We start from the raw sequence: 26,627 nt of genomic DNA on the forward strand, positions 1-26,627 counted from the left end.
TTATGGATTCCTTTCCATAAGTGAAAAAAAAAGTGCTGAAAGAAGAAGAACAAACTATTTGGAATCATGTACTTTTATTACATTTTGGCCCGCCATTAGGTTCATGTACAACTATCGTCACATCATATTTGTTTCCTTCACAATACAAGAGTTTTTCAGTCAACCAACTATTCATTGGGCAGTATTGTTGACACACTGTCGCTGAAATCTCTAAAGCTGCATTAAAGGAAAAGCTCTTGAATGAAAACTCTCTGTAGCCTCTCTCAAAATACATTCTTCATATACCTCAAAAACATCTTCTTTTAGCAAATGGCCAATGTCAAAACCACCTTGTTTTACCGAAGAACACAATATCCTTTCCACTTTTGTTTCTTAGCACCAAATCTAAATGAATGTCACTCATACTGACTGTTAATTGTAACAACTTGTGAATGAATTGTATTCATCACCTTTGTAAGCTCATTGTTCTCCTTTTTTTTTCTTAGTTGAACATCAAAAAACCCTTGTTACCATGTAAAAGCAAAGGTGAAGTACAAAATTACTAAAAGCAGCAACATAAGCTTAATTGTCCAAGCGTTTAATAATGTCAAGTAATTTACTAAATACACAGTGCAAGCAGCATTGTATTTTTCTGTTGCACAAGTACAACACCAGTTCTAAGTAGCATTATTGCACACAAGCTCTATATATCTAAAGCGGCACTGGTTTCCAAAAAGGTAAACTACTGATGTACGTAGCAGCGTCATATACACCAAATGAAAACAACACAGAGCCAACCAAGTTTCAGATTATCTGAGAGGATCTCAACGCTTATGCACTTTTTTATTAGTGTGGATGACATCTTTTCTTTTCTTCCCCACTATCTTATTTCAAGCCAAAAGCATGTAGACTATTTGGCACATATAAGGTTACTGTAGACCATTACTCAAAAATGTAAAAAAAAAATCCGATATCCGATCACAACAGCATTTGCAGTATTGTGGCCAAAATGATTGGATTTACTATGTTAATTGCACCGATTTATGGAGGTGTCCTAAATAGAAAATATCCAAACTATGATAAACTGCGGTCAATAGTTACGGAATGAATATTTTCTTCTACTTGATGTTCAGCAAATTGAAAATGATTAAATAGTGATCAAAAAAATACTCAAATGAATAACTTTATGGATAGTTTAGCTAGACTTATAGTAAGGTCCAGACATTGTATGGCTAGTTGAACATGTACTGTATTTGCAACTTCGACAGCCATTGTTACTATGGATGAAGGTATTTTAATTTTATATTTTTTATAAATATCACAAACATAAATCAAATATACATATAATTAGCCATCATTTTAAGAGGGAAAGGTCTTTGGCACCACATACGGTCCTAAACCTCCACACTGCTTTTAAAATCTATTTCAACATGTACCGTATAAACCTTTTGATGATCCAGGGAAGGTCCATATTTTTACTACACTATATAACATCTGAATAATAAATAGAATTAGCTAGTGTACATTCAACATATGAACTAAAACTGATGGAAGAACTGATGTAGTCTCCATCATCCTTGACCTACACTGGTGTTGCAACAGACTGATTGCAAATCATCTGCACGTGCAAAACCATCTTTTATGTTAAAAAGAATCACCACAACATCGACACTCTCGCAGCTTTATCCCCACACATCGGGGGGTGCTCGGCAAATGTGGTTTCTTTTCAATTGATCTATAGCAACATAAAAACACAAAGCCCTTTCATTTAAGCCGTTGAGTCACGTTGGCTAAAGCAACAGCGAATGCCTGCACTGCTGAGAAAGGATACTGGAAATCCAAGATGTAGCCATTCCCATCAATTCGACCGAACTGCATTACCTGAGGATGACGTTTGAAAAAAGCATGAGTTAATCAACACATCTTATATGGCTATAACAAAAAAAATGATTGTCCAATTTTTCTTTAGAATTAGAATTATTATTATTATTATTAGAAACTAAAACGAAAATATTCAGAACACACACATTACTTTTGAAAAACCTTTTTAGAACTTTCAAATAAATAAAGGAAAAGCTTAAAAAGTGTGTATGTAGCAAAATGTTCTGTAAATCAAGTGAAAGAGCCAATCACTAATGATTTAAAATAGGAATCATTCATGACTTCCTATGTAATTACCTGTCTACCGTCCAGCTCAATTTGAAAATTCTTTGCCGATTCCTGTGTGACTCGTCCTCCAAAATCGAGCTGGTACACCTGGGTGGCTTCATTCCACAACGGTTGTTTATTGGCCATAACGTAGACGAACCCTTGGCTTCCCAAACTGCGGTCCTCTCTTTCATTGGCCTTGCGGCACTTTATCTCCTCCAGCTCACTCGCCATGCGCAGGCTGCGCTTGTTCTTCCAGCTCTTCTTGCTGCTCTGGTTCTGGTTCATGAGCTCGTCGCCGCTGATGAACAGCTCCGGCTCGCTCTCTGAGCTGTCCTGGAACTCGGCGGTGGTCCGGCTCATCTTCTTGGTTTTGTTGAGCTGCTCTCTCTGCCCCTTGGGCTTCTTTTTCTCTCTGCTGCCGAGCCTCGGGCTGGATATGAGAGTGTTGAAGTCGGAGAGCGCGCGCCCCTCCTTTCTAGATTTGCCCTCGGAGACGGTGGTCATGTTGGCTTCCTCGGCTCTGCTGTCCAGTCTTTTGCGGCTCTTCTTGTTGAAGCGCTCGGACTCCTGCGGCACAGGGCTGTCGTTCAGAGAGGACGGTTCTAGAAAGTTGTTGGCGCACTCCGCGAGATCCTCTGTGGAGGTTTTGGACGGCGGTAGTTCAGTGGGCGGAGGAGGAGGAGGGAGAGGCGGTGGTGGGGGAGGGCCAGAAGGAGGAGGTGGCGACAGGATGGGCTTCTCTAAAATCTGATGGGTTTTGGTCGGGAGGGGAGGTGCGGGAGGGTCTTGCATGGGAGGCGGGCAAGGGTAAGGGTTCCAGGGGTGGAGGCTGACTGGGTGCAGCTGAAGTCCTGCACATGAGCTGGCCCCTGGATACATTGGAGGGAGGGGGCAGCAGGCCAAGTTAGCGAGACCTGGAGGGTAGCCTGGTGGCAAGACCAAGTTGGGCTCCTGCTGGGAGAAAGGGACTGAGCCCACCACTTCACTCGGTAGAGGGTTCTGTAAGGTCTGCAGTGGAGGACCAGTGTGACTCACGCCCGGAGGAAAAGGCGAGAGGGATATCTGGTAGCCGGATGGGAAAGTAAGAGTACTTGTGGTCTGGCTGGTTGGAGGTTTAGTCGTGAGGACAAACGGTAGCCGAGTCATGTCCAAGTGCTGAGCTTGACCAATGATGAGCGGAGGCGGCTTATGAGGTGCCGGCGGAGGACCTAACATTGTTTGCTCTGGAGTGAGCCAGAACTCCTCCGTGGTGGAGGGGTCCCACTGGTAAGGCGGAGGGCGTTTGACTGTCAAACTGACATCGCCGAGAGTCAGCTGACGTACGGATTTCTCAAGGTGACAATGCTGATTCAAAGTCTCATCTTCGGTAAAGGCGGAGTTGACGTACACCGTCCTGTCCCTGCTGTTGTCCACGGCACTCAGCAGACTGTAAGGCGATTGAGAGCTCATGGGTGAGGTGCTTTTGGAGTGCACGATAATGGTGCTGTGATGCGCTCCTTTCCCCGGTGGAAAGTCCTGCCTCACCACCGTGCCACCTGCGATGCCACTGCTCGTAGTCCCCCCCCCACTAACACTGACGCTGGTGCTGCTGCTGTTGCTGCTGCACTGTGTGCATGTGTACAGCGCTGTGGGCACCCTCGATTGGTAGGTAAGCGCTAGGGCACTGTTCATTTTGGCCTTGGTGGGGAGGGTTCTCGAGCTTTCCATCATCTGCGGAACTTTAAGCCCCACGTCCCTTCGGTCGCGGCGTAGAGTGGCGTGAATCAGGCTGTTGTCGATTCTCTGGGGAGGAGGAAGCGTGGCAGTCACTTGATTGGGCGGATCGGGGTAAGGAGGAGGGTCTCCACTGGGTATTGAGTATCGGGGGACAGAGAGACGACTCAATGTCGCCGAGCTGTAAGGAAGCTGAATTTTTTTATTCTCAGAGGACGTGACCTTGAGCGTGGCCGAGCCTCCGATGCCGTGGACAGCATACGCGTTTTGGTTGCGAACGAGGCGCCTGCGTGGTCGACAAACCTCCTCGACGTTGCCACTGCTGTCAAAGGTTGTGATCCTTTCGTACCCCAGAGGTGTCGGGTACTGTAAAGTGACGGGGTGAAGCAAAAATTCGTCCTTCTTCAGGCAAAGGTCTGACGACAGGACACTTGGGCTGTCACAGTTTGTGACGAGGGTTTGGGGCGCGGCGGCGGCGGCTGTGGCCGTCGCCACGGACACCGCGGTGCCCGGGTAAGGGGGAGGAGGATTCACCTTCCTCATCTGAATCTCCATCGTTCCATCCATTTCACTGAAGGGAGGTAAAGTCCGCGGCAGACTTGGCTTAAGAGTGTGTGTGTGCTCCCCTCTGAAACCCGGCTCAGTGGTTGGAGGTGGAGGCAGGAGATGAATCTGGTGCAACGAAATGGTTGGATAGCCGGACGGGGGAGGGGGCAGCGTCATCTGCATCTTCAGCTGCTGCTGCATCTGTTGGTGCTGCCTCTGCATCTGCTGATGTTGCTGCTGGATCTGCTGGTGCTGCTGCTGGAGCTGCTGCTGCTGCTGCCTCATCTCCTGGATCTGTTGGCGGATCTGCTGTTGCTGCTGCTGCATCTGCTGCTGCTGCTGCTGCATCTGCTCATGCTGCAGCTGCATCTGTTGTTGCTGCTGCTGGATCTGCTGTTGGTGATGAAGCTGTTGGTGCGTCGGATTTTGTTGGAGTTGTTGGTGCTGCTGAACCTGGTGTTGTTGGTGTTGTTGCTGCTGCTGTTGGTGCAGCGTCTGCAATTGCTGTAGCTGTTGCTGTTGCTGCTGTAGCTGTTGATGTTGCTGCTGTAGCTGCTGCTGCTGCAGCTGTTGCTGCTGTAATTGCTGCTGTTGCTGCTGTAATTGCTGCTGTTGCTGCTGTGATTGAGACTGATGATGGAGCTGCTGCTGCTGCTGCTGCTGCTGTTGATGATGATGTATTTTCTGCGTCTGCATCTGCTGTGACTGTTTGGAGGGCAGTTGGCGAGGCTGCTGGGAATGAGACCGTTGCGCGTGAGGCTGCGGTGGGAGATGGTGAGGTGGAGGTGGGGGAGGAAGAGTACCAGGAAGGAGAGGACCCATCTCCAGCCCATTGAAGATCACTTGACCAGGGTTTGAGTATCTACTTTGCACTGGATATGGCGATGACGCTGCATCCGGCCCATGATCCGTAACAGGGACAGAAGCTGCTGCTGCTGCTGCTGCCGCCGCTGCGGCTGCAGCTGCTGCTGCTGCAGTGGCCGTGGGGTTGGTCAGCACATCAAGCTGGATGTTCTGATTGGCCAGAAGAGACTGAACCAGGCCGATGCTCTGAGTTGGAGACATTGCCTGAGCCGGGCTGTGGATGGGAGCAATGGGGATGTTGACGGTACAGGGTGGATTGTCTCCCGCCACTCCAGATGGTCCCATCACTTTATGGAAACACAAAGGAGAATTGCGTAAGGGACTTTTAGTACAAAACATTGCCATATCTTATATGGCGCTTAATATTCAATCACACCTGGTAGGTCATCCTCATCCTCACTGAAGACGTTGGGGTTGAACACAGGCAGGCTCATGAAGTCATGAGAAATCTTTCGCACTTCTGGAAGGTAGATTGTCATCTGCCTTGGTTGTAGATGAAGCAAACTTGTCTTATAGATGACTGAAATATAATAAAAGTCATGGTGACTGTTAAACTCAGTTTAATCAGTTAAACGTACTGATTTGTAAATGTGGCTTTTGTGACATTTACCTGCACCAAGATTGGCAGGGAGAAAAGTAGCGAGTCCGACGATTTTGAATTTGGTCCCCCAAATGTTGGATGTGACTTGAGCAAGGTAGTTGTGCTTTGAAGCAGTAAACATGAAAGACGGTTATTTTTATGTCAAGTTAGATATTTCTGTTATGATATTAACATTAAAGAAGTTAGAAATCTAGGTCAAATATTTATTTGATATTTATTGCTTCTTTCATCTCAAATTCACCATTTACCAGAAAGCCTTTTGAGACATATGAATGAATTGTAAAATAGAGACTACTTAGACAGGTACAACCGTATCACTAACGAACAGTGTTGGGAAAGTTACTGAAAATGAGTATTTAGTTACGGTTACTAGTTACTTCTTTTAAAGGTAATTGAATTACTTACCAGTTACTGTGTATCAAAAGTAATTAGTTACTCTGGAAAGTAACTTTTAAGTTACTTTTATGTCTGCTTTTTAAATGTAATGAATATGAATAGTACTGAACAGTCAAGCACAAAAAACATATTTTTTAGACCTATTGTTATCAACAGGGCAACAGCCTTCAAATCAAGCAATAGTACAAAAGTCCTTTTTAATACTTAACTTAATACAAAATAACTGTTTCAGGCATTTGCCTGAAGGCAACTGACTCAACAGTTGACAGGATGCATCATCTTCAACATAGCGAGCAATCAATCTATTCAGCTCTGCTCGGCTCACCGGCGGCACTGCAGTCCGTGTAAAGTGGAGCCCTGGTTGTTTGCGTGGAGCGGCGCTTGCAGCATCCGCGGGGCAGCGCTCTTTCGTCATGATCGACGCAATGCTGTTTACGTACACGTACGGCGACTATTCTGTGACACACAACGTTTGGTGGCCTGTTTTGTGCTGACAGGCAGCTATTTACTTACTATTTGCCGGCCCTCCGCTTCGCGTCACAAAAGAAAGTAACCCGAGTAACGAACTCATTTCAATTTCAGTAATTGTAACTGCGTTAATATATTTTAAGAAATACTTCGTTACATGCTCGTTACCGCTAAAAGTAGTGGAATTACAGTAATGCGTTACTTTGTAACGCGTTACTCCCAACACTGCAAACGAATGATGCAGCTTCATACCTCTGTGATCCCATCCATAGAAAAGTCTCGACGTGTCAGACTGGGAGACCGAACTGGAGGCTTTTTCATTGGTAACCGTGGTGATCGTTGGCCTTCCTGATTGATGCGTGAAAGTTTGGGGGATTTTCTTGATTCCAAGTTCATCCTTTGAAACAAAAAGAGAAACAAAGCTTTCTATCATATTTTGCTTTAAATGTGGTTCAGTTCATGTTAAAGTGGATGAATCAGATATGAACAAAACTAGCAAGATGAAATAGCATGGGGTAGTTATGTCAAAATAGGTTTTGGTGACCTGTTTCCTCGAGATAACTTTGGGGACTTCTTCCCGACCCACTCGTCGCTCAACTCAATGTCACTGGAGTCCGAGCAGTTACAGCTGTCAGCGTATGAGATCATGGGATTCACACACACCTCCTCTGGAAGGAATAAAACACACACAAAACAGCACAGTTCAGTTTGAAACGAGGTCCTCAAATATACGGATACCAATCTGCCACAGACAATAACAACGAAAGTAAATAAGTAAATAAATAAGCACGCCCAGGTTTGACCACGGAATGAACGTGACCCTGGTGCTCACTGGTCGTGGTACAGGCTAATTCCTGTACTAGGCCTCAGACTCTGTTACATCAGAGAAGGACAGTCATCACTAGAGTCCGTACTTATTCTTACACAAGGTGAATTATACACAGCTATTTTAAAATGAAGAACCACGCTCAGATATCAAGTCAAGATAACATGGTATATGATTTGACCTTGACCTTTGGGCATACCATTAGCAGTGTGTTTTTGTGCTTTCTGCTTCGTTCATCAGTATTTCAAAAGACCTCTATACATTTTCCTGATTCTGTTGCTAAAATCGAGGAGTAGATCATACCACATGTTTGTCTGTTCAATATAAATCCAGCAGCCTGCCAATTTGCATTGCCTGGCATTGACACTAGAAGCAGTGGGAAAAAACTACCCGTTAAACAAACAGTGAAATAAAAAATACATTTCCCAGTTAATATCCTGTGTGTTGTCTGTCAATACGTAAGAAATACTGTCATGCTGATTTGCAATATTCCAACATTGAGCATTGGTGGTTTCAATCTTCTGGCTCTCATGTTTTGCATATAGACGTCAGTGACATCAGTCCTTTTTTTTAACTCCTGGCAAGAAAGCATGTTTCACACAATATGTGTTTTTTTCAGTTAACTATAGATTGTCTTTCAATTTTCCAACCTAACCCTTTCTTTATCCAGCCGTGTAGATAGTTTAGCTTCATCAACTGTTAATAAATAATGGCGATTTTGAGATTTCTCTGGAGAATCCTCAGACCTCCCGGTACAATTATTTTACTTGAAAAAATTGATATTTCCAAATAAATGACTTCATAAGGGTATGCCCACCTGCTTTGCTGTCCATTTTTGGATCCATAATGATAAACTCAGGCCGTAATTTACTGATGCGCCTTCCTTTGAGAATGGGCACCAGTCCTCCTAAATATTCCAGGTATAGCGTGTAGCAGGGTCCGCCTGTCTCAGGGCTGTCCTCGGCCCTCTTCATGGTGCAGTGGAGCCTCTCGTTCCCAGCTGTGGGATAGCTGACAAAGTCACGGATGTTGTTGGGGTCAGGGATTGGGGGCTAGAACAGAGAGGAAAGAGCTGTAGGTTTTCTGGACCTTCAAATGAAAACACGTCTTGATCAGCAGTTTGGCATCATCAGCTACGGTCGATTAGACGTCAATTATAATTGTCACTACACAGCAATGATAAGCCAGGGATCAGTGCACCTTGATGGTGGGTATAAACGCAGTGGTGACATAAGAGCAGAGCAGCGAGGGCATGTTCAGTTTCCCCACGTCTTTCTCCTCTCGCAGGGCGCTGGCGATGCCCTGCTGGCATAAAAGTTGTAGGCTGGCCACCCTGTGCTCCACACGCACCACGTAGAGGGCCGGTCCACATGCAAGGAAGAGACGAGAGTCTCTGTGTCCCCAACAGATGGTGGTGATGGGTCTCTGAAACAATGTTTTTGACCCCGGATAATTAGTACATTTTATTTCAAAACCATTTTCTGCATCTTACTTCTGCAATATTAACTGTAGAATATCTAACTGACTGATCTAACATGCACTAGATCCCTCCTTCCATTAGGGACTCACCTGCGCTGGTGTTTCCAAAGTGTAGATGTGCTCTCCTTGGACATTATAGAACTTAACGAGGGCGTTCCTCGTGACGGACGAGCAGGCAGAGTCGACAGGAAGCCCGTGTCTCTCCATGCCGGCCACAGCCAGTAGGTCTCCCTGGGAGCACCATTGGGCCTCGACATCTATACAGTCACGGAGTCCAATAAACCTTATGGGGAATATGATCAACACAATCGATGCGCATGCTCGGGACACATGGACTTTTCATACCTTTCAGCCCTGAGCGGATTACGGCAGGAGAGAGGTCGTCATAGCTGTTCATCAAACTGATATCTCCTGATAGGAAGGTGACTGTCAACAAAGGCTTCACTCTGCGCACTTGCAAGAACAGAGAAAAGTAAGTTTATTAGCTTTTAACAGCCAACACGTGGTAGCAAGCTGTCTTATCAGCAGTGAGGGGTGATGTTTTTTTACCTAAAGGCAGAATATTGTCATCGGAGTCGGTGTCGCTCTCTGTGCTGTCCTCAACCAGGAAGTCTGGGCAATTCCAGGACATGCTGACGATCCCGTCGGACTCGTGCAACAAGACGTGGGCGAGCATTCGTCCGTGACAGTCCATCACTATAACCTGACCGTCTGCTGTACCAAACAAGACCTGCGGGGCATTGTATATTCAACCTCAATGATCAAAATGTGCTGGAGCATCAAATTCTAGGCCGAGGAGCACCGGGAGGAAACTCATTATATACGTTGTTTTATTTTGAATATGAGTCAATCAAAGAAAATAATCTCACCCCACGTGTCATTTTTAACATTCGTCCAGCTTAACGCTTTCTTCTTCTTTTTTTTTTACATCAAACTAATTAAATAGTACCAAAGGTTTTTCCTACAAGTTGGCCCAGGGAAAGTGTACCTGCTGATCATCAGGCGTCCAGATGCCACAGGTGATTTGACTCTCCAGGTTAATCTCTGAGGACCAGTGTCTTTGCCCGCTGACCGAGCCAACCAGCACAAAGCCATCCCGGTACGCGATGAGGGCTTGAGTGCCATCATGGGACCAGGTGAAGTCACTCACCTGGACGGAAGACAGTTTACCCTTCAAGCTGTTTGTGTATACATACAGGACGCTGTCATCAAAATACCATTAGTATGATTTTTTGGGTATTCAAGAGCATTACCGTTGTCATTCGTTCATTCATTTGTAAGTATATGTAGCAGGATAATAAATCAAGTGTTTACCTGAGCTCCTCTGTCGTTCACCAACTCTACAGACCACCTCCCTTCATACTGGATCCATACAAAAATACCTCCTTCCATATCACAGGTGGCCAGCTTCTGAAAGGGTTCATTCCAACGCACCAAGACAACCTGCGAACAAACACAAAGACTATTTTATTCTGCAAAACCCAGGAGGCGTTCTGCACAAAGGAACATTCGTGGTTAATATCAGTGTCGGTACAAGAAAGTCACTCAGAGTCCTTTGCAGCTGAGAGGAAATTTGCCCACGGCATTCCTTTAAGAACCTCCCTCAAGGAGTTTCTGAGTTATTACTGTCACCACAACGGGACGGAAGGACTGGGAGCACAAATACATCACGCCGCTGGCCACTGCTCTCACTGGCACAGAGGCATTCAAATATTTATTAGACAAAGCATGCCAAGGTAAATTTTTACATCTACATCAGCTTCTACATTTTCTCTTTACATACTTATTTTTCTTATGTGATATACATTGCGTATCTCGTCCAAAAAGTCCAAAAGCTATTTGTGATTTTATATCTCAATCAATTACTTGCTTAACTTGCTTGATAATTACTGTTTCAGTATAATATTCCATTTTTTTCCGTCTTCTTGTGTCGTGTTTTATTTGAGGTTATTCATATGCAAACGTTACATATTCACAATATTTTCTTATCATCCAAGACAGGAAACAGTGTTATGGATTAAAAAACAGTTGTGTTTTGTTGGGTATGAAATTGCTTTTCCGAAAGTCTTTCAACAGTAATAAAAACATATTGATATTGCCAGAGTCGAGACCAGACCTCGCTGTTGTGTCCGCGCAGATTAAAGTTGATTCTCTGCGGCGTGCTTCTGTCCCTCCTGCAGTGACTCGATGTAAACGTCACCCCAACAACTCCTCTTCCGTTCCCCGTGGCGAGCCAGCCCTCTTCGTAGTAGCGCCTCCGGCACACCGGCTTGTCCTTTTCACTCTTGGGTACCCGGCCCTTCCACGAGAGGCAGAGGATGTTGGAGTCGCTGCAGAGGATGGGACCGTGTTCCACGGCGGCCAACATTCCTACTGAGTGACCAGGCTGGTGGGGAAAGCAGAGGAACAATATTGAACTGTTTGGTTTTTGTAGGAAATCAGATAAATTGACTTATATTGACTGGCTTGTGTTGATGTTCAGGTGCCTGCTTCTCGCTCCTTCATCGGAGTCTCAGTTTGTGCATCTGTCGTTCCATTCATTCTCTGCCAAATCATTAGGGTTGTACCTGTCCCTGCCCGTGAACATATACGTAGATATATAACGCCGCCTCAACAATAAATTATCCCACTTCCTCAACTCTCTGTATTTGGTTCCTTCGTTCACAATCTCACCCTGGAGACGGGTTTGATTGCTAGTTTTTCATTACCAATAACAAGAATGGGGAAAAGCTTTGTGGGAAGAAGCACATTAAAACAAACCATTAAACACATGAGATTGAAAGTTAATTCTCGACCTTGGAAAGAGTTGGTGACAAGAATAGTCTCACTTCTTTGGAACTGGTGTCTTCAGAACCTCTGCTGGCGGAGACACATTTAAAAAGGCCACTAAATGGACCTTCTGGTAAGATTGTTTTTCCAATTGCCGTCACCAGCTGAATTATTCACTTTTGAGTCATAGTTTTTAAAATCACTAATACACCAGAAAGGTCCGAATCAGCCACTAATTGGACCTTGTCGTGAGATTTTTCTGGTACCAAGATGGATTTAATGTTAAAACGAAGCTGCCTAAAATATGAAAAGTTGCCTCCATCATTATTCATATAGGCATCTAATGTGAAAGAAAGCAGGCGCTGCTGCTTTCGCCGTTTGAGACATTGCATCACTTGAGTGAACAGAGTGAATCACTAAGTGTGCCCTTATACCAGTAAAATCACCATGGCTGCTGCTCAAAGTGTTGTTCTATTATTCACCGTGGAGCAGCTCCAGGACTTGTCGCGAGATCACATCATCATTAAATTCTGTCTTTGCTTTGTACAGTATGGCCGTTTGGTTTTTTTTTTTAACCCAAAATGCATTTTAATGCTTGTTACAAAACTGTACTCTGTTCATTTAATTATTGCTATGACTGAATGCGTAATTTCCAACCATGCCTGAACAAAAATTCCCAAAGGACTTGTTTCTATTTTGAAGCAGAACAAGCTAAATTATCCATTAAAAATCTTATTCTAAAATCTCACTGTATTCCCTTTCATCTTTCTCATTTCTTGTTTCATCTCTTCATTGAACCTGCATTATGTGAGTAAAAGACCAAAACCCAAGATTCAAGCTTTTGGCTGAACAACTCGGTGAAATACATAAATCATTTTTTGAGCTACTTTTAGATCACCAATAAAAATTAAATGAAGTCCTGTGAATACTAATAATATTTGGCTTCAGCGAAAGTTATTCCTGACATTTGTGAGTAACATAAAATGTAATAATATATTATAAATTAGTAACCTGGGAAAATCATGTATGATATGAAAACAAATGTCAACGTACCTCATAGTTTCTGGACATGTTGAGTTAGAAATCCTCCATTGATAGTGTCCATATTTCCATTCAGAGGATGCATTGAAGGGCAATGGCTGCTTTGCTCCTGGAGCTTACAATAAAATATATGAGCAAGTAAAATGCATCGTACAGATGTTTTCCAGCTCTACACCTTTTTTTTTTTTAAATCAAACACCTCTGCACTTCAGAGTTTGACGTGAAACGAGGCTCCTTTGATGTCAGTGGCCCACCCCATCTCTCCCCGATGTGGCTCTGAACAGTCGTTTCATCCTGTTAAAAGGAAAAAACACCGTTATTCAACAACGACTAAGATCACGTAAGGGAGCGGCAGAGAGGTGCATCTTGCTTAGAATAGCCGGTCTGTCTTTCAGTGCATCAACCTTGAAATCCACAGTTTCTGCTCAGTCTCTATGCAACAGTAGCTGCATTGTAGATGAGGACACAGTCTCCATGGGTACTGACACTGTCCGTTTCTGCTATTTTACGTCAAACGCCAGAACAGCGAGTCAAGGATGTGGATCTAAAAAAAAAAAAAACGAAACGTATTCTAACGAAGATAATGAGAATGCATTAAGTAACCTTTCAATCAAACCACGGTTTACACTTGGAAGGACGAAGATCCCCAGCCTCCGGTGGAAAGTCCAAGTTAAAGCCCCGTCATGCGCTCCCCGAAGGTTCCCTCACTACATTAAACGTGACATCAAGTGCATTTCCCATTCAAAGGCGTCCTGGAGACCATCTGACCGCATGCAGCAGTCTGAACGAGCCACCGACGATGAGACCAATGAGCCGCAGGGTGCAGGGAGGAAAGGGTGGTGGTGGGTGGAGGGGTCAATAACTGCGTTCATCAAAGAGGTGACACGGACAGACGTAATGCAGTTGGACGCACCGTACCTGACACCCGCCGTGACCACAGCCGTCCAGATGCAGCCGCAGGCGCGCACAGTGCGGTCGTGTTTCCAGCCGCTGCTCCGCTGGCGCACTTTGGGGTTGTGGCTTTAAACCGGGTTGCCATGAGGCAGTTAGCACGGAAAATAGACCCCGAGCTTCCAATCCCGGTGAAACGAATGCGCCTACACACACACACACACACACACACACACACACACACACACACACACACACACACACACACACACACACACACACACACACACACACATAACGCCCGCCAAGGATCCCCGATGGTAAGAATGTACAGTTTAAACTATTGTTTGGCATATTCTGGTATGTAGCCTGGTCCACACAAGCCACTATCATAAAAAACCTAGAAGAATTGGTGCTCGTCAAAGGAGGGTTATAATAATAATGGCAACCTTGCTCGGCGCACCCAATCTGTGTAATGTAAGTTGAACTGACATTCTTAGCACACAAACTGAATGCGATGAATGTTCTCATAACTGACAGAATGTTAAGTCTCATAAATTAATAACGTATACCCGTCCTGTATTTCCCAAAGCAGCATATGATGCCACAGACTCGCTGATTATAAATAAATAAACTGATTTCTGTTGTTTTATTCATGCACAAAAAGCCCAAGCACTAGAATGGATATTAAATCTTTATTGTGATATTAGATAATATATAACACTTTTCTCTTCTTCATGTGAACAGATAAAAATGCCTCAGGCTATCTTCAATGTATGCATGGTCATGAGATGTTCTGCAAAAAACTACAGAATATTACAACTGCAAAGATGAGTCGATTAATTGATCAATCACTTGACTCATTCTTTGGAGCATTTTACATCATTGTAAATTAAATACTTTTTTTGTTGTACTTTAGGACCAAACGGCTTAAGAAGTTATTTTTGGCTCTATTCTGAGATATTCTGCAGAGATAAAAACAAAAGCATTGAGCGATAAACTAACATGAAGAATTCTTAATTGTGAAAGTTTTCATTAGTTGTATATCAAAACTGTGACAAAACTTGATGGTTATTCAGTTACGGATCGCTTTAGACTGAAACGTTTTGTAAATGTTCTGACAAATAGCAGCGCTTAGTCACAAACTCCTGTGTAATCACTGAAAGATGTCCCTTTTTTTCAGTTTCTCTTGTATTCCTACGCAGAGAGATTCAAGTGCACGTCTCTTCGAAAGCGCGGATGACGCTGTCGTATGCAGGAGGGGAAGTCTGCGAGGGCAGAAATCCTTTCAGTCCGTTGCTGCCCAACCAGAAGGAATGTCTCTTGTTTGGTACAAGGGCCGCTGAATCCGACGAGTTTGAAGCTGCAGTGTCCTCGGGCATGGTGATCAGAGTGTCCTCTCCCATCTCCAGGCCGGCCCTGCTCCTCTTGGGCACGGGGCGAAAGGTGGAGCTCTCCACGCCCGGCTTGCTCCCCAGAGGGCCCACTGGCTCCAGAGACGGCTGTCTGTAGACACTCAGAAAGGTGCTTCTGTAAAGGCCCAGCTGGTTGCTCGCGGCTGTTTGTGAAGCGCCGGATCTCTTTTTGGAGCGCCTGGTGATCCTGGCGGTGGCCTGGCGCCGGGATGCCCAGGTCAACAGAACGTAGACCAGAGCACCGAGCAGCAGGCCCACGAGCACAGACAAGCAGAAGGCTAAAATCATGTTGTCTAGAAAAGGCAAAGAAATGACTGCAGAGTGTCAGAGAAGGGGAAATACTGTGATACATTTATTTGGTGCAGTGCGAGGAGGAATGCGTTGTATTGTTCTAAAAATGGGAAATATTATCTCCAAGGACGGTCATTTCTTTTTGCAAGTCAAGTTAGGAATAGAACGTTTTTAGCATTGACGAGGAGCGGTTACATAAAGTACATCTTTCTCTGTGCCAGATTGTTTCAGGGATTTTGTTTTTTTTATTGATTTGCTATTGCTGGACGCTGCTATACTGGACAGACTGTTAGATAACATCTTACATCACTCCTGCGTGTGGGCTCTCTGTCTAGGTATAGTATCATTGTGTTCAAGCACAAACTGAAAACACAACTTCACTTTCCATCATTTGATTTTCAAGTTCTGGATATTCATTAACTTTTCCACAACCAAGCAATTTGAACTGCTTTAAATAAGACATGAACAGGAAAAATATAAGTTAATAAAATACAGTAGCAAAAAAAAGTTTGTTTTAGAAACGTGTTGTCAAATATATGGTGCATATTTACTGATTTTTACGTGAAAACTTTTGTAATGATTGAATAACTATTGTCTATCTGCATCTTACAATACGTTCCTCTCACACAGCAGCTTTGGGATACTAGATCTTTAAAAGAAACAAAGACCTATACACTCACCAAGATTAAACGACTTTAGTATTTCCAAAAGGGGATGTGTTTCATTTTGTGCCATAATTCCACCATGAGCCGGTGTTGGATTCCACCCCGACTCCGATCGGACAGACGAACACTAAGCTATTTCCAAGACGAGCTTTCTGTTCTTTTCCTCCCTCCACAATGTTTGGTGTGGCGGAAACTTTGCTGTCGCGCTTCCTTCCCATTCTGGCTTTAAAATTAGCAAGTGCATTGCTTATCTGTGTGGGACACAAGACTGGGAAACAGGGTTGTTTCCTCCTGCATCATTTCCTTGGGATCAATACACTGTGCAGACTCTGCTGTCACTTTTACAGTTTAATAGTTTTAGTTTGTTGTAGACTTTGAAAATGGTTGTTAAAGAGTTGATTTGATTTAAATGGTTAGTTGTGGGCTCTTTCTGTCAGACCTTTTTCTTTTTGTCTTTCTCCAATTCAGTAGATGCAATAATTCATTTAATTTTTTTTTAAAGATGCCTGTGTGTGAGAGTGGAAGCGTTTCTGTCTGGCACGTCACAACATATTTTGAACCGTTTAATGGGACATTAACCTAATTTAGATTATAGCAGAACAACAGGGGTAGCACCACTGCTGCACACTGTGATGATTTGAGTGAATTACCTAAGATAGATCTTAACCAACATATAAAAATACTGTGAATTTTAATAGAGAAAACTCTTTGACAATTGTTCCCAGTCTATGCAAAGTGATTGTTAGACTGTACTAAACGTAAAAGAATAGAAAGGTGTAATTTGTAAATTATTAAGTAGGAATTTAGCACAAAAAAACTGCTTTATTCAGTTATGTAATGCCGAGTTTCGTGTGTTAATTAATATTTGAAAAGTTAAATACAACTGCATCAAAACCTTTCTAAATAAAATCTTACTTCTGACGTAAAAAGATTTGTGTTTCCAAGTGTCTTGACTAGTTCCTGGATAAGCTGAAGCATGAAAATCCAACCATCCAGTAAAGTCTGCAGGATATCAAGCTCTCAGTCTCCATGGGGATTTCCTTCAATTGTTACACTGTTCCCACTTCTGTCCTCAGAGTCTTCAGGCTGACATTCTGCAGACTGGGAGAAATCATACAAATGCACATGCGTGTCTCAAACAAATCCAGCAGGTGGCGGTGATGTACTTGGTTCCATGGAGATTTATTTGGGAGACTGCATCTTTGAGCATGTCACAACTAGTCTGTATTAGAAAGACAGGAAGTTCACCAGAAACATCTTACAAGACATAATAATAATCATCAACCTAGTGGTGTCATTTGAGGTCTCAACTGACAGTATGAGGGGGTCTTGTTTAGTGGGGGTAGTTTTAATAGGCCTGTGTGGTGTAACAGTGAGAAAAGCACAGAAAAATGGAAGTAACAGTGTCTGAACTCCGTTTAGCTCTTTTGACTTCAGGATCCTGATACTGTGCATAAGCTTCCTTGCCGGCATTTGTACCACAACACTTGTGTAGAGGAGCCACCGTTAGTGTTGATAGTAACACAATAGTAACATAATCACATTCCCGTTTCTTCACACCTGTTTTTGCCAAAATGAAGCCAATTGTAGCTGTGGTAGTAGGCTGAACATCTCACTCAAAACTCACTAAAAACCTCCTTATTACTATGAGTATCTGCATTAAGGTCCTTCCCCTTGCACACAACGGCTGTGACAAACGAGGGTTTAGTTTGAAATTAGAAAGGATGTCAAACTACTTAGTTTGATTTGAACCATATTCTGCACTGGGTCCTTTGGTGTGTCTGTTTAAACTGCATTGACTACACCATCCCGAGGAGAGAACAACCAGCTGGCAAGTACAAACCCTGTCAACCCCTTAATGTCACGTCAGGTCTCAGTTGACGCTTCTTCTGCACACACCGAATTCATGCTTTTTTCCTCAAATATGACACATTTCATGTTGCATGTATTTAATTTCCCATTAGTGTTATCGGGACCTGGTTTGTTTCTTTATTTATTAGTATCAAGGCAGATTTGCACAGATCTTTTCTAACAATCTTCATCCTCGGTTCATTCTCAATTATGAAAATCTTGACAATAAACTCAATTGTTTTGATGTGTATGCGACTGACTGCAAATGACGTGCTGGATATTGAGTAAGCCCTACACCCTTAATCTTTCAGAAACTCCCTAACGTGTATAAATGCAGACTTCCTGGTGTGTCTTTACAAATTAATTGAGACACACAAAGGAGGGAACTTCCTGATTCAATTAAGAGCTCCAGCTCAAAAGACAGAGCATGCTGCTGTTGAGTTTCCCTCAAAACTACAGTTTCATTCACATGGGACGTCAACGTGAGGTGGAGGGAGAGGGACACTGACAATGGGGGCAGCGGGGATACCAGGGATTCCTCTCTGTTCACCCCCATAATGACCTCTTTCGTTTCTAAAAACGAGGAGCTCTGGACTAAACATGTTCCCATCCGGCTTTAGGTTTGTGCTGTTCAGCGAGCCGCGTGCACCTCGTCTTCTTCTTCGTCTTCTTCTTCTTCTTCTTCTTCTTCTTCTTCTTCTTCTTCTTTTTTTATCGTGCGGTTACAAACCTCTCACGCCACCGTGTTTCTCCGTTTCCTATAGCAACGAGGCAACACACACACACACACACACACACACACACACACACACACACACACACACACACACACACACACACACACACACACACACACACACAGAGGCACACAGAGGCACACACACACAGGGGCACACAGAGGCACTTCCTCTGTAAAGTTATCCTGCCCGTCTGCAGTCCCGAAAGTGGTAAGGTGACCTGACACCGTGATGTTTGCCCGTTGGTTGGAACGCTTCTTCCTCCTGAAGACGAAACACTGACCGTTAGTCATTTTGTCACCTTGTGACGGTTTCTGGCGAGCTAGTTGTTGGAATGCATTGAGATGCATTCCAAGTATTGTTCTTCGAATCTTTATTCCGACTTATTATTTTTCTTCTATTTCTTCCGCGCCGCCTTTCAACTCCTTCACACTTTCAGCTATTAAAACCATTCAAATATTAAATTATTCAGCTCCTTCAGGAGAGGGGTGCTATGACTTTTCAGCTTTTTAGCTCTTAAGCTTGAATTTATATAAATCTATAATCATTAATATTTTAACATGGTTTTCCAATGGAGATCGTTTTTCAAATCCTCTTAAACTTCTTCAACTTTCAGATTCTTCAGCTTCGCCAATCTTTCAGCTACAGACATCATTTCAACTTTCAAATGTTGACACAAGTCTCAACTATTTTATGAAAAAAACTGCTTCTTGATATCTATTGTACTTTTTTCATAATCACTGATTATGTTTCACTAGTTCTTCGCTCCGTTTCTGACTTTTACATGAGTGTGTATTGCGTCTGCTAGAGTGGAGAGCTCGAGGCTAGAGTGTGGGGCATCGCAGGAATCTGGTTAAAAAAATATGGAACTTCTGTCCTTGCAGCCAAAGTATACACTCTAGAGGCTTCATTTCTTCAGATTAATGAGGGTATGGTTGTGCTGATTGGATTAATGTGTTCATGGAATCCCAGAGTTTTTTAGTTTTGGCGCAAGGAGTGTTTGAGTGACACAACCTCTGCCAAAAGCCCCATAGGCTCCAATACAAATCTGCCGACATATTTCTCACAAAAATCCACAAGGTACACGTTTTGTAAACGGCCATAGGAGCCGTATTTATTACCGGACCGACATAAAAAGCTCATCCACGCGTTCGGTAGAGTCTTGGGTCTCATACAAACGTAGTCTTTTTTAGATAGCTGTTATAGTTTTGCGCTGGTTCTCATTTGTGTGAGGTGTGGATTCTGTGTAACTTGCTGCCATGTCTCTGTCTTTTGCAGCAGATCGTTAATGATCACAGGTGCGTCGTTGTCGTGGTTACGAGCACTCACACGCTGCAGGATCTCTGTCTGTGGCTCAAAGCTGCTCCTATGACCTGATTAGTGGAGTCACATGACGCAGCTATGCTTTCTGTCAACAGACCAATATGATAAAGACACTCGCCCCCCCTCCCCCCTCCACCCTGACCTCTACTCTCTGTTAATCACTCAGTCAGTCAGTCTGTCTAATTCTCCTCCCCTCTCCCTCTCTATCTCTTCCTCACCACCCCTCCATTCCTCACCCTCTCACCCTCCCTCCCTCTATCTACACCCCCCCACCCCACCCAATCCAATAGGTGCGCCGTTGCCGTGGTTACTCGTAAACACGCTGCAGTATCTCTGTGTGTGACTCACAGCTGCTCCAATGACCTGATTAGTGGAGTCACATGACGCAGCTATGCTTTCTGTCAACAGACCAATATGATAAAGACACTCGCCCCCCCTCCCCCCTCCACCCTGACCTCTTCTTACTGTTAATCACTCAGTCAGTCAGTATGTCTGTCTATTTCTCCTCCTCTCTCTCTCCCTCTATCTCTTCCTCACCACCCCTCCCTTCCTCACCCTCTCACCCTCCCTCCCTCTATCTACACCCCCCCAACCCACCCAATCCAATAATTTCAAAATAAAAGCCACATGGAGGGAATTTTTACTGTAATGTTTGTGATGAGGCCTATTAATTAAAAACTTCTTAGTTTGAATAACAAACATTCTGTCTCCCACTACGAATATTACTCGTACTTCTAGTACTACAACTGATACTTCTACTACCATACTACTAGTATTTCTACTGCTATTAATACTACAACTACTACTAATGTTATTACAAATACGACTATGGCTAATAGTATTACAGCTGTTTCTACTGCTATTGATACTAAACCTACTATTACTGCTAGTACTACTAATACCACAATTATAACTAATACTACTACTAATATTACTACAAACAATTTTAAACAAATTTAAGCTCCTGCAACTTCTGTTTTTAGAAAATCTATTGAAATTCAGCTTCCCCACTTCCTGTATTTTCAGCAGTTCTTTAAAATAATTTCAGCTATTCTTATGCCTCTATCAACAGCAATTTTTCACTATTCATTTCTGTATTTTTTTGCAATATTTCAAATTTATTTCAGCTGTTTTCATTTCTGCTTTTTCAGCAAATCTATTGAAATTCCTTTCAGCTTCTCCCATTTCTGTATTTTCAGCAATTTCAAATTCATTTCAGCTTTTCTAATATCTATAATTTCAGCAAATGTATTCAAATTCCCTTCAACTTTCTGTATTTTCAGCTATTTTAAAAAGTTCATTTCAGCTTTCAGCTTTTTGCATTCCAACGCATTTTCAGCAGGAAATGCATTTTCTAGTTTTAATTCGGTGTTAGCTAAGTTGTAGTGTCTTTAACGTCCTCTCCTGTTAACGTTACATAGTACATCATTCAAATGCAGGTGTGTAACTTTTTATTTTAGTTTGCGACTTCGTGACAAATAAGGTGATGATGGGATGCGCCGGCGGAGGGCAACGTGTGTGCCTTGCTAACTTAACGTTAGCTAACTTGGACACTTGTGCTAGTTCATTAACGTTCATTCATATTTCCTCACTCAACGGGGACTTCCTTATTTGTCGTCCTTAAAGTGCTGTTGGTTTCATGTATGAGGTGGCAGTTTGCAGGCCAAGAAGAGATGCAGTTTCACTCATTACACATTATGGTTGCCTACTTTTGTTACCTTTGTGCGGCTGTATTTCATATTTCATTCATATTTGTGTCTTTCTGTAAATGTCTTATTGGCCCTTCTTGATGATGAACTGATGATATGAGATTTGGTCCGATACACAGCATGTGTCTGCATCCTCGACCAGTAAAGTTTAACCACAGTCTTGTTCGTCTTGTAAGCAACTGATGATTTGAGTGACACTTTTGTATAACAGGAAGGCCGAAATGCTTAAGTCATCTTCCTGTACTGTTCTTCTCTTAGAAGTGAATCATAGGGGTCACAAATAACATTAAAATCGACAGATGTTGTTGATTTTATTAGTTGCACCTCTGCTTTTTGTACTGTAAGTCCCATGTGCCACATTAATTATTCATTGTGAACCATGCGTGTCATGTAGAAGGGTCATTTTTTTTCTTTTTTTACTTGTGAAAATCTCCGGAAGCAAACTGTCTTGCTTAATAAGATAAGATAAGAACAAGATTGCAACCGAGGGGTAAAAATGACATTGAAGCGCTATACAAAGTAGAATAAATTATTTAAATATTAATTGAAACATGCAGATTGTAGTATTTCAATGTATGCCTTCTAAGGAAAGGAGGGTGGTCATTCAACATCATGTCCTTATGAACAAAGAAAACAAGCTCAAGAATGAATTGAATTGGTAACACTCTCTTCACATGCATCTCTTTTTCAGGCAACGACAGGGAGAAGTGCTTCTATTGGACGGCGAACCTGCTGTCCCTGCATGAAACCTGAGCTTGGATTGGACCTGGTCCTGCAGTGATACTAGAAAGAGAAACAGAGAGGAGGGCGAGGGAGTGGCAGAGGGGATGTCCCACTCAGGACGTCTTTGAAGGATCCTCTGCCATCAGCGTCGGTGACCCACCTTTTTCACACAGCTGCAGCGAGACAGCATGGCCTCGCCGAGGAACTTCGGTCGGTCGTCTGTGGACATCGCTAATGTGATGCAGAAACTGCAGGGTGAGTGTCCTTCTTTTGCATCGGCTGGCTCACGGACAAAACGCTCTCTCCTCCTGCGCTGCTGCACAGTAATATTGTGCTGATTTCCTGCCTGGGCTGCGGGCCCGTCTCAAGTTAGCTTCTGGATGGAAGATCCTCACATGCACGTGCTTGCACACACTCATTTGTTCACATCTTGCATTCAGGCTTACACTATGAATTAAACTGTTATTTATTATCTTTCCATTAACAAGCTTTTTTTTCCTTGTGTAACTTTTTTTTGTTTGTACTGTATTAGGGAAGAGTTATAAAAATGTTTTCATACTTTTTGTTTGATACTTTAAGACTGTGAAATATTTGTTACAGTCTTGCACTTGTTGCTTTTGAATGAATAACAGACTCACACATTTGGGTTATTAGATTCATGTGCGCATGGTATCTTGGATAACTACGTTTACGTTTTCTTATTTGAAATGATAAAATACCTGTTCAGTCTTGTGATATGTTGTGACGTAATTGAGAAGTTTCTCAGAGAAACATGATTCTTTTTTTACCACACGGAGCAGGTCTCACCTTTAATCTGATTTTCCGTTTGAAATTAGTAAACTAGATTAGTTTTCACGTCATGTCTCTATTCAAGTAGCATCAAGTCACCTTGTCACCAATTCGTTCTACCTTAATAGACCTTTGTATAATAATTTACAAAGGTCTATACTAAAACCTGACACCCTTTCTGCCCTTGGTTAGACAGTAGATTGATAGCAGGAGCCTCTTTTTTTTGTTACAATGGCTTCACACCACTGGCATGACTACACATGTGTGGTCAATTCTGGCACCTGCTTCCACGCAGTTTAGGTGCTTTTCTGGTCCACAGTATACCGGGAAATGCGACACGCTGTACCTCGTTACCATAGCGACTGCTATGGTAACATTGCGGTTGTGCCAACGCAGCACTGTTCCCGTTCTAGAGGGACTTGGTTTCACAGTTACTTTCATTCACTTGATAACAATAGATATTATAAGCACAAGGAGGGTGAAGTGTGTCACGACAAAGAGCGCCTTACATTTAAATTTCTTTGTTTCACACATTTCACACATTTTGAGTCCCTCACGCTGACTGCCTCCCTAAAAGATATAAGCTGATGTTTAAGTCTCTTAAGGTAGAAATTTACTTGTGTTAAGGGTGTGTGATGAACACAAAAAAACCTGTTATTACTGCTGCTGAGATTTCAATATGCATTTTTAGGATAATAATAGTAAAACAATATGATCATACATTTCCCCAAAATTAGTAATTAGTCATTTTGTAACTACATTGGGGGAAATTCATCCGAACTGTGCACCAATGGCATTATCTGCAAACAAAGGGCAAACCACTATTGCGTGTTTTGTGATAGGAAGCGGAACCTGGTGTGAGGTCACATCTGGAAGATATTGTGCCAGTGGTTTTAGATGCTCTGTAAATGGCGGGAAGCAAGCCGGTCCGGCTCTTGCACTGTTAATCAAATGCTGCTTCCTGTCATTAAAGGCATCCTGCAGGGACGGTCAATGCAGGCTCACTTTGACCTGAGCAACGGTCCATCTGGGTGGATGAATTATGAACAGCAAAATAGCCTTGTGAATACATGTATCTATTGTCTAAATGTATCAACAGCTGATCGAAGAGAAGAAACTTTACTCCTGTTTCTACCGTCATAATGCCATGTTTATATTTTGTGCTTGATTTACACATCATACCAAAGAGAGACCAAAGAGTAAGAACACCGAGTGGCCTTAAACACGCTCAGGGGACGTCTGTTAGTTGCGCGTTGCTCTCATTCCGCTGGGGTTTCTTGTGGGTTTCAGACTAGTTCAGGCTGTGTCTCAAACAGGATATGAAGAAATTAATAAAGAAAAGCCTGTTAATGTTGGTATCTATTTTGCTCATTTATGTCACTCAGATTTTTGTCTGATTTCTAGTAATGCTATATTAAATGTTAAATCGTTTTTAGCCTCTTTGCTTCCTGTGATAAAAAGTTTTTAGCATCTTTGCTTCCTGTGATAAGTAATCAAGTGACACAGCATTAAAGGGGAAATCATTACGGCAGCAACATCATTTTCTCAATAAAAATAGTGATCAAAATACCCATCAAACGTCTTCCAGACTTGTTTTGCCTGACCAACAAGTTATTCAGTGTAAAGTGAGACATAGTGAAACCTCACATCCCAAAAATAGCAAACAATGATTCAAACATCAAGAGAAGCTTCCCTTTCACTTTCTGAAAATAAACTCCAGTGCCTCTCTACTGCAAGACTGCAGCTTTGTTGTAAAAGGTCACAAGCGAAAACACGCTGAATACAGATGATTAGAAATCTGCATTCACCAAGAGGGTGAAGGACAGACTAGGATGCATGTTGTCAGCTGAAAGAGATGCGTTTGCTCTACAGTGTCAGTAACAGCTGCCACCTCACACCAAGCCAAGCCGCTGAAGTTAGTGTGTACGACAAAGCACATCTTGTGTACCTTCCTCATTTGTCATCATTTCTTGTGAATATTAGATTAGAAATGTGCATGTTGTTTTGAAGAATGGGGAACGACTCCTACTTTAAGTTAATCTTCAGCGTCAACCAACTGAGAATTGACGGCTAGAGAATCATTTCTTGTCCTGCCTGATCGTTGTTGGCCTGACAGAGCTGAAGTACGGTTGCTCTCCACTAAACACAACAACAAGTGAAGGGGCTTTTACGGTGCTCCCGGGTGGCCATCACGCGCCAATGAAGCCAAGCACCTACACTACGGTACTGCCAAAGGTTTCGTCTGTCCTAAGATCACCTTAAGCGCTCCAATACTCATGGATTGCGGATGCTTTTAGCGTTTGATGCTTTGCTGGTGTTTGTTGCATGGGGCTATTCACTTGTAACTGCCACTTAGCTCCCAGTACTACATCTAGCTTAATTAACAGTTGGCTTCGACATAATGACTCAACGATGGGGAGGGTTTCTTGGCTACATACATTTATTTTATTTCACAAATTGATTTATCTGAGACTATGGACAGCTCCTTAATAGCTAGATTTGAGACTGAGCGGGCTTGATTTAAAATGCAGGTGTTACGTATCACACCCTAGTAGACTCTGATGGAAACAAAACCACATCTTTTCCTTTCCAGCAGAGGATTGTTCCTGGGTTGGTCCTATTTGGCACCAGACGTTTAGAATAGCAAAAGTAAAGGCCTAAGTTTAAAGGTCATAGCTTGACACTATTCTGAACAAAGAAGACAAAAAAAAGAAGCAAAGTAGTTTTGCAGCTTTTAGTCACTGTCCTGCTGGAGGTGCATAAGCATTATTTTTAAGAATGTTCAGAATAAGAAACAATTATTTGCCAAGTATGTTGGACGTACGAGGATATTGTCATGGTGGGTGATGCAAAAAAAGATAAGAAAGAAGAGCAGCAGTCATGGTACCATGAAAATACTCATTTCTCATCTCATTTTTAAAGAGAACAACCTACTATTAAAATATAGGTGGTAGGATGTTAAAGAAGTTCTAATTAAATATTCTAAAATATAATAAAAACATTTTTAAATGAATTATAGGGTTAATCTTTTTATTTTAACTTTTTTTGCTTGGACTTAAATAGTAATAAATGGGCATTTATTGCAATATGTTTCTAGTGGATGGTGGAAGTGTACTGATTTTAACCTTTTACTTGTTTTATGTAAAAGGGAATAAAAAAAAAAAAATCCATTTTCACCAAAATTCCTTCCCTGGGGGCTATAGAGCAAAAATAATAGAATCCCTAGTCTGGGCCTATTTTTAGTATCTCAGAAAAGCTTTTAGTATTCTAGTGGTCTTAAAAGAATAAAGGGATTTTTCTGCAGGAGATGTTGTCATCAAATACTGTGCTTATTCACTATTGTGAGTTATTTTCAGAAGAGTGGAGTAGTAATAGAAAACTGGCTTGTGAAAGCTGAAGT

The 26,627-nt window shown here is 42.7% G+C and overlaps 3 protein-coding genes across 8 annotated transcripts in view; 1 reads left to right on the forward strand and 2 right to left on the reverse strand.

The window, feature by feature from the left end:
• Window positions 1–57: 57 nt before the first annotated feature.
• On the reverse strand, window positions 58–13,889 carry tulp4b (TUB like protein 4b). 2 transcript variants are annotated; one of them, XM_040200192.2, is made up of 16 exons: window positions 13,752–13,889; window positions 12,846–13,127; window positions 11,140–11,409; window positions 10,338–10,466; window positions 10,012–10,173; window positions 9,573–9,753; window positions 9,369–9,476; window positions 9,114–9,280; window positions 8,745–8,969; window positions 8,362–8,596; window positions 7,263–7,386; window positions 6,971–7,115; window positions 5,864–5,957; window positions 5,630–5,773; window positions 2,158–5,540; window positions 58–1,860 (listed from the first exon to the last, which is right to left on the reverse strand). In XM_040200192.2, exons 2-16 carry the CDS (start codon window positions 12,861–12,863, stop codon window positions 1,744–1,746), a joined length of 5,502 nt encoding a protein of 1,833 aa, XP_040056126.1. In that variant the 5' UTR covers window positions 12,864–13,127; window positions 13,752–13,889; the 3' UTR covers window positions 58–1,743. The 2 variants fall into 2 exon arrangements, with proteins under 2 accessions (XP_040056126.1, XP_040056128.1); XM_040200194.2 differs by lacking the exon at window positions 13,752–13,889 and adding an exon at window positions 13,437–13,679.
• A 516-nt stretch (window positions 13,890–14,405) lies between these two features.
• Window positions 14,406–16,320, reverse strand: myct1b (myc target 1b). The gene is made up of 2 exons (XM_040200286.2): window positions 16,111–16,320; window positions 14,406–15,432 (listed from the first exon to the last, which is right to left on the reverse strand). The coding sequence occupies exons 1-2, from the start codon at window positions 16,163–16,165 to the stop codon at window positions 14,936–14,938; spliced, it is 552 nt and encodes a 183-aa protein (XP_040056220.1). The 5' UTR covers window positions 16,166–16,320; the 3' UTR covers window positions 14,406–14,935.
• A 2,296-nt stretch (window positions 16,321–18,616) lies between these two features.
• Window positions 18,617–26,627, forward strand: part of syne1b (spectrin repeat containing, nuclear envelope 1b) — a 75,436-nt gene continuing 67,425 nt past the window's right edge. For 3 of the 5 annotated variants that reach the window (XM_078089696.1, XM_078089702.1, XM_078089698.1), the window contains exons 1-2: window positions 18,617–18,893; window positions 22,407–22,693. In XM_078089696.1, coding sequence (XP_077945822.1) covers window positions 22,627–22,693 — 67 coding nt within the window. In that variant the 5' untranslated portion in view covers window positions 18,617–18,893; window positions 22,407–22,626. The remainder of the gene's footprint in view (window positions 18,894–22,406; window positions 22,694–26,627) is intronic. The other 2 variants (XM_078089692.1, XM_078089705.1) reach the window with 1 other exon arrangement.

Source organism: Gasterosteus aculeatus, chromosome 15 (genome assembly GCF_964276395.1).
Source record: "Gasterosteus aculeatus chromosome 15, fGasAcu3.hap1.1, whole genome shotgun sequence".
In the NCBI taxonomy this organism is placed as follows: domain Eukaryota; kingdom Metazoa; phylum Chordata; class Actinopteri; order Perciformes; family Gasterosteidae; genus Gasterosteus; species Gasterosteus aculeatus.

Coding starts and splice junctions, on each gene's coding strand:
- tulp4b (XM_040200192.2), bottom strand. Junction 10,467..11,139: donor TGCGCGGACACAACAGCGAG/GTCTGGTCTCGA, acceptor GTTTGTTCGCAG/GTTGTCTTGGTGCGTTGGAA. Junction 1,861..2,157: donor TTGAGCTGGACGGTAGACAG/GTAATTACATAG, acceptor CGTCATCCTCAG/GTAATGCAGTTCGGTCGAAT.
- myct1b (XM_040200286.2), bottom strand. CDS start 16,165: ATGGCACAAAATGAAACACATCCCCTTTTGGAAATACTAAAGTCGTTT. Junction 15,433..16,110: donor ACTAAAGTCGTTTAATCTTG/GTGAGTGTATAG, acceptor TGCCTTTTCTAG/ACAACATGATTTTAGCCTTC.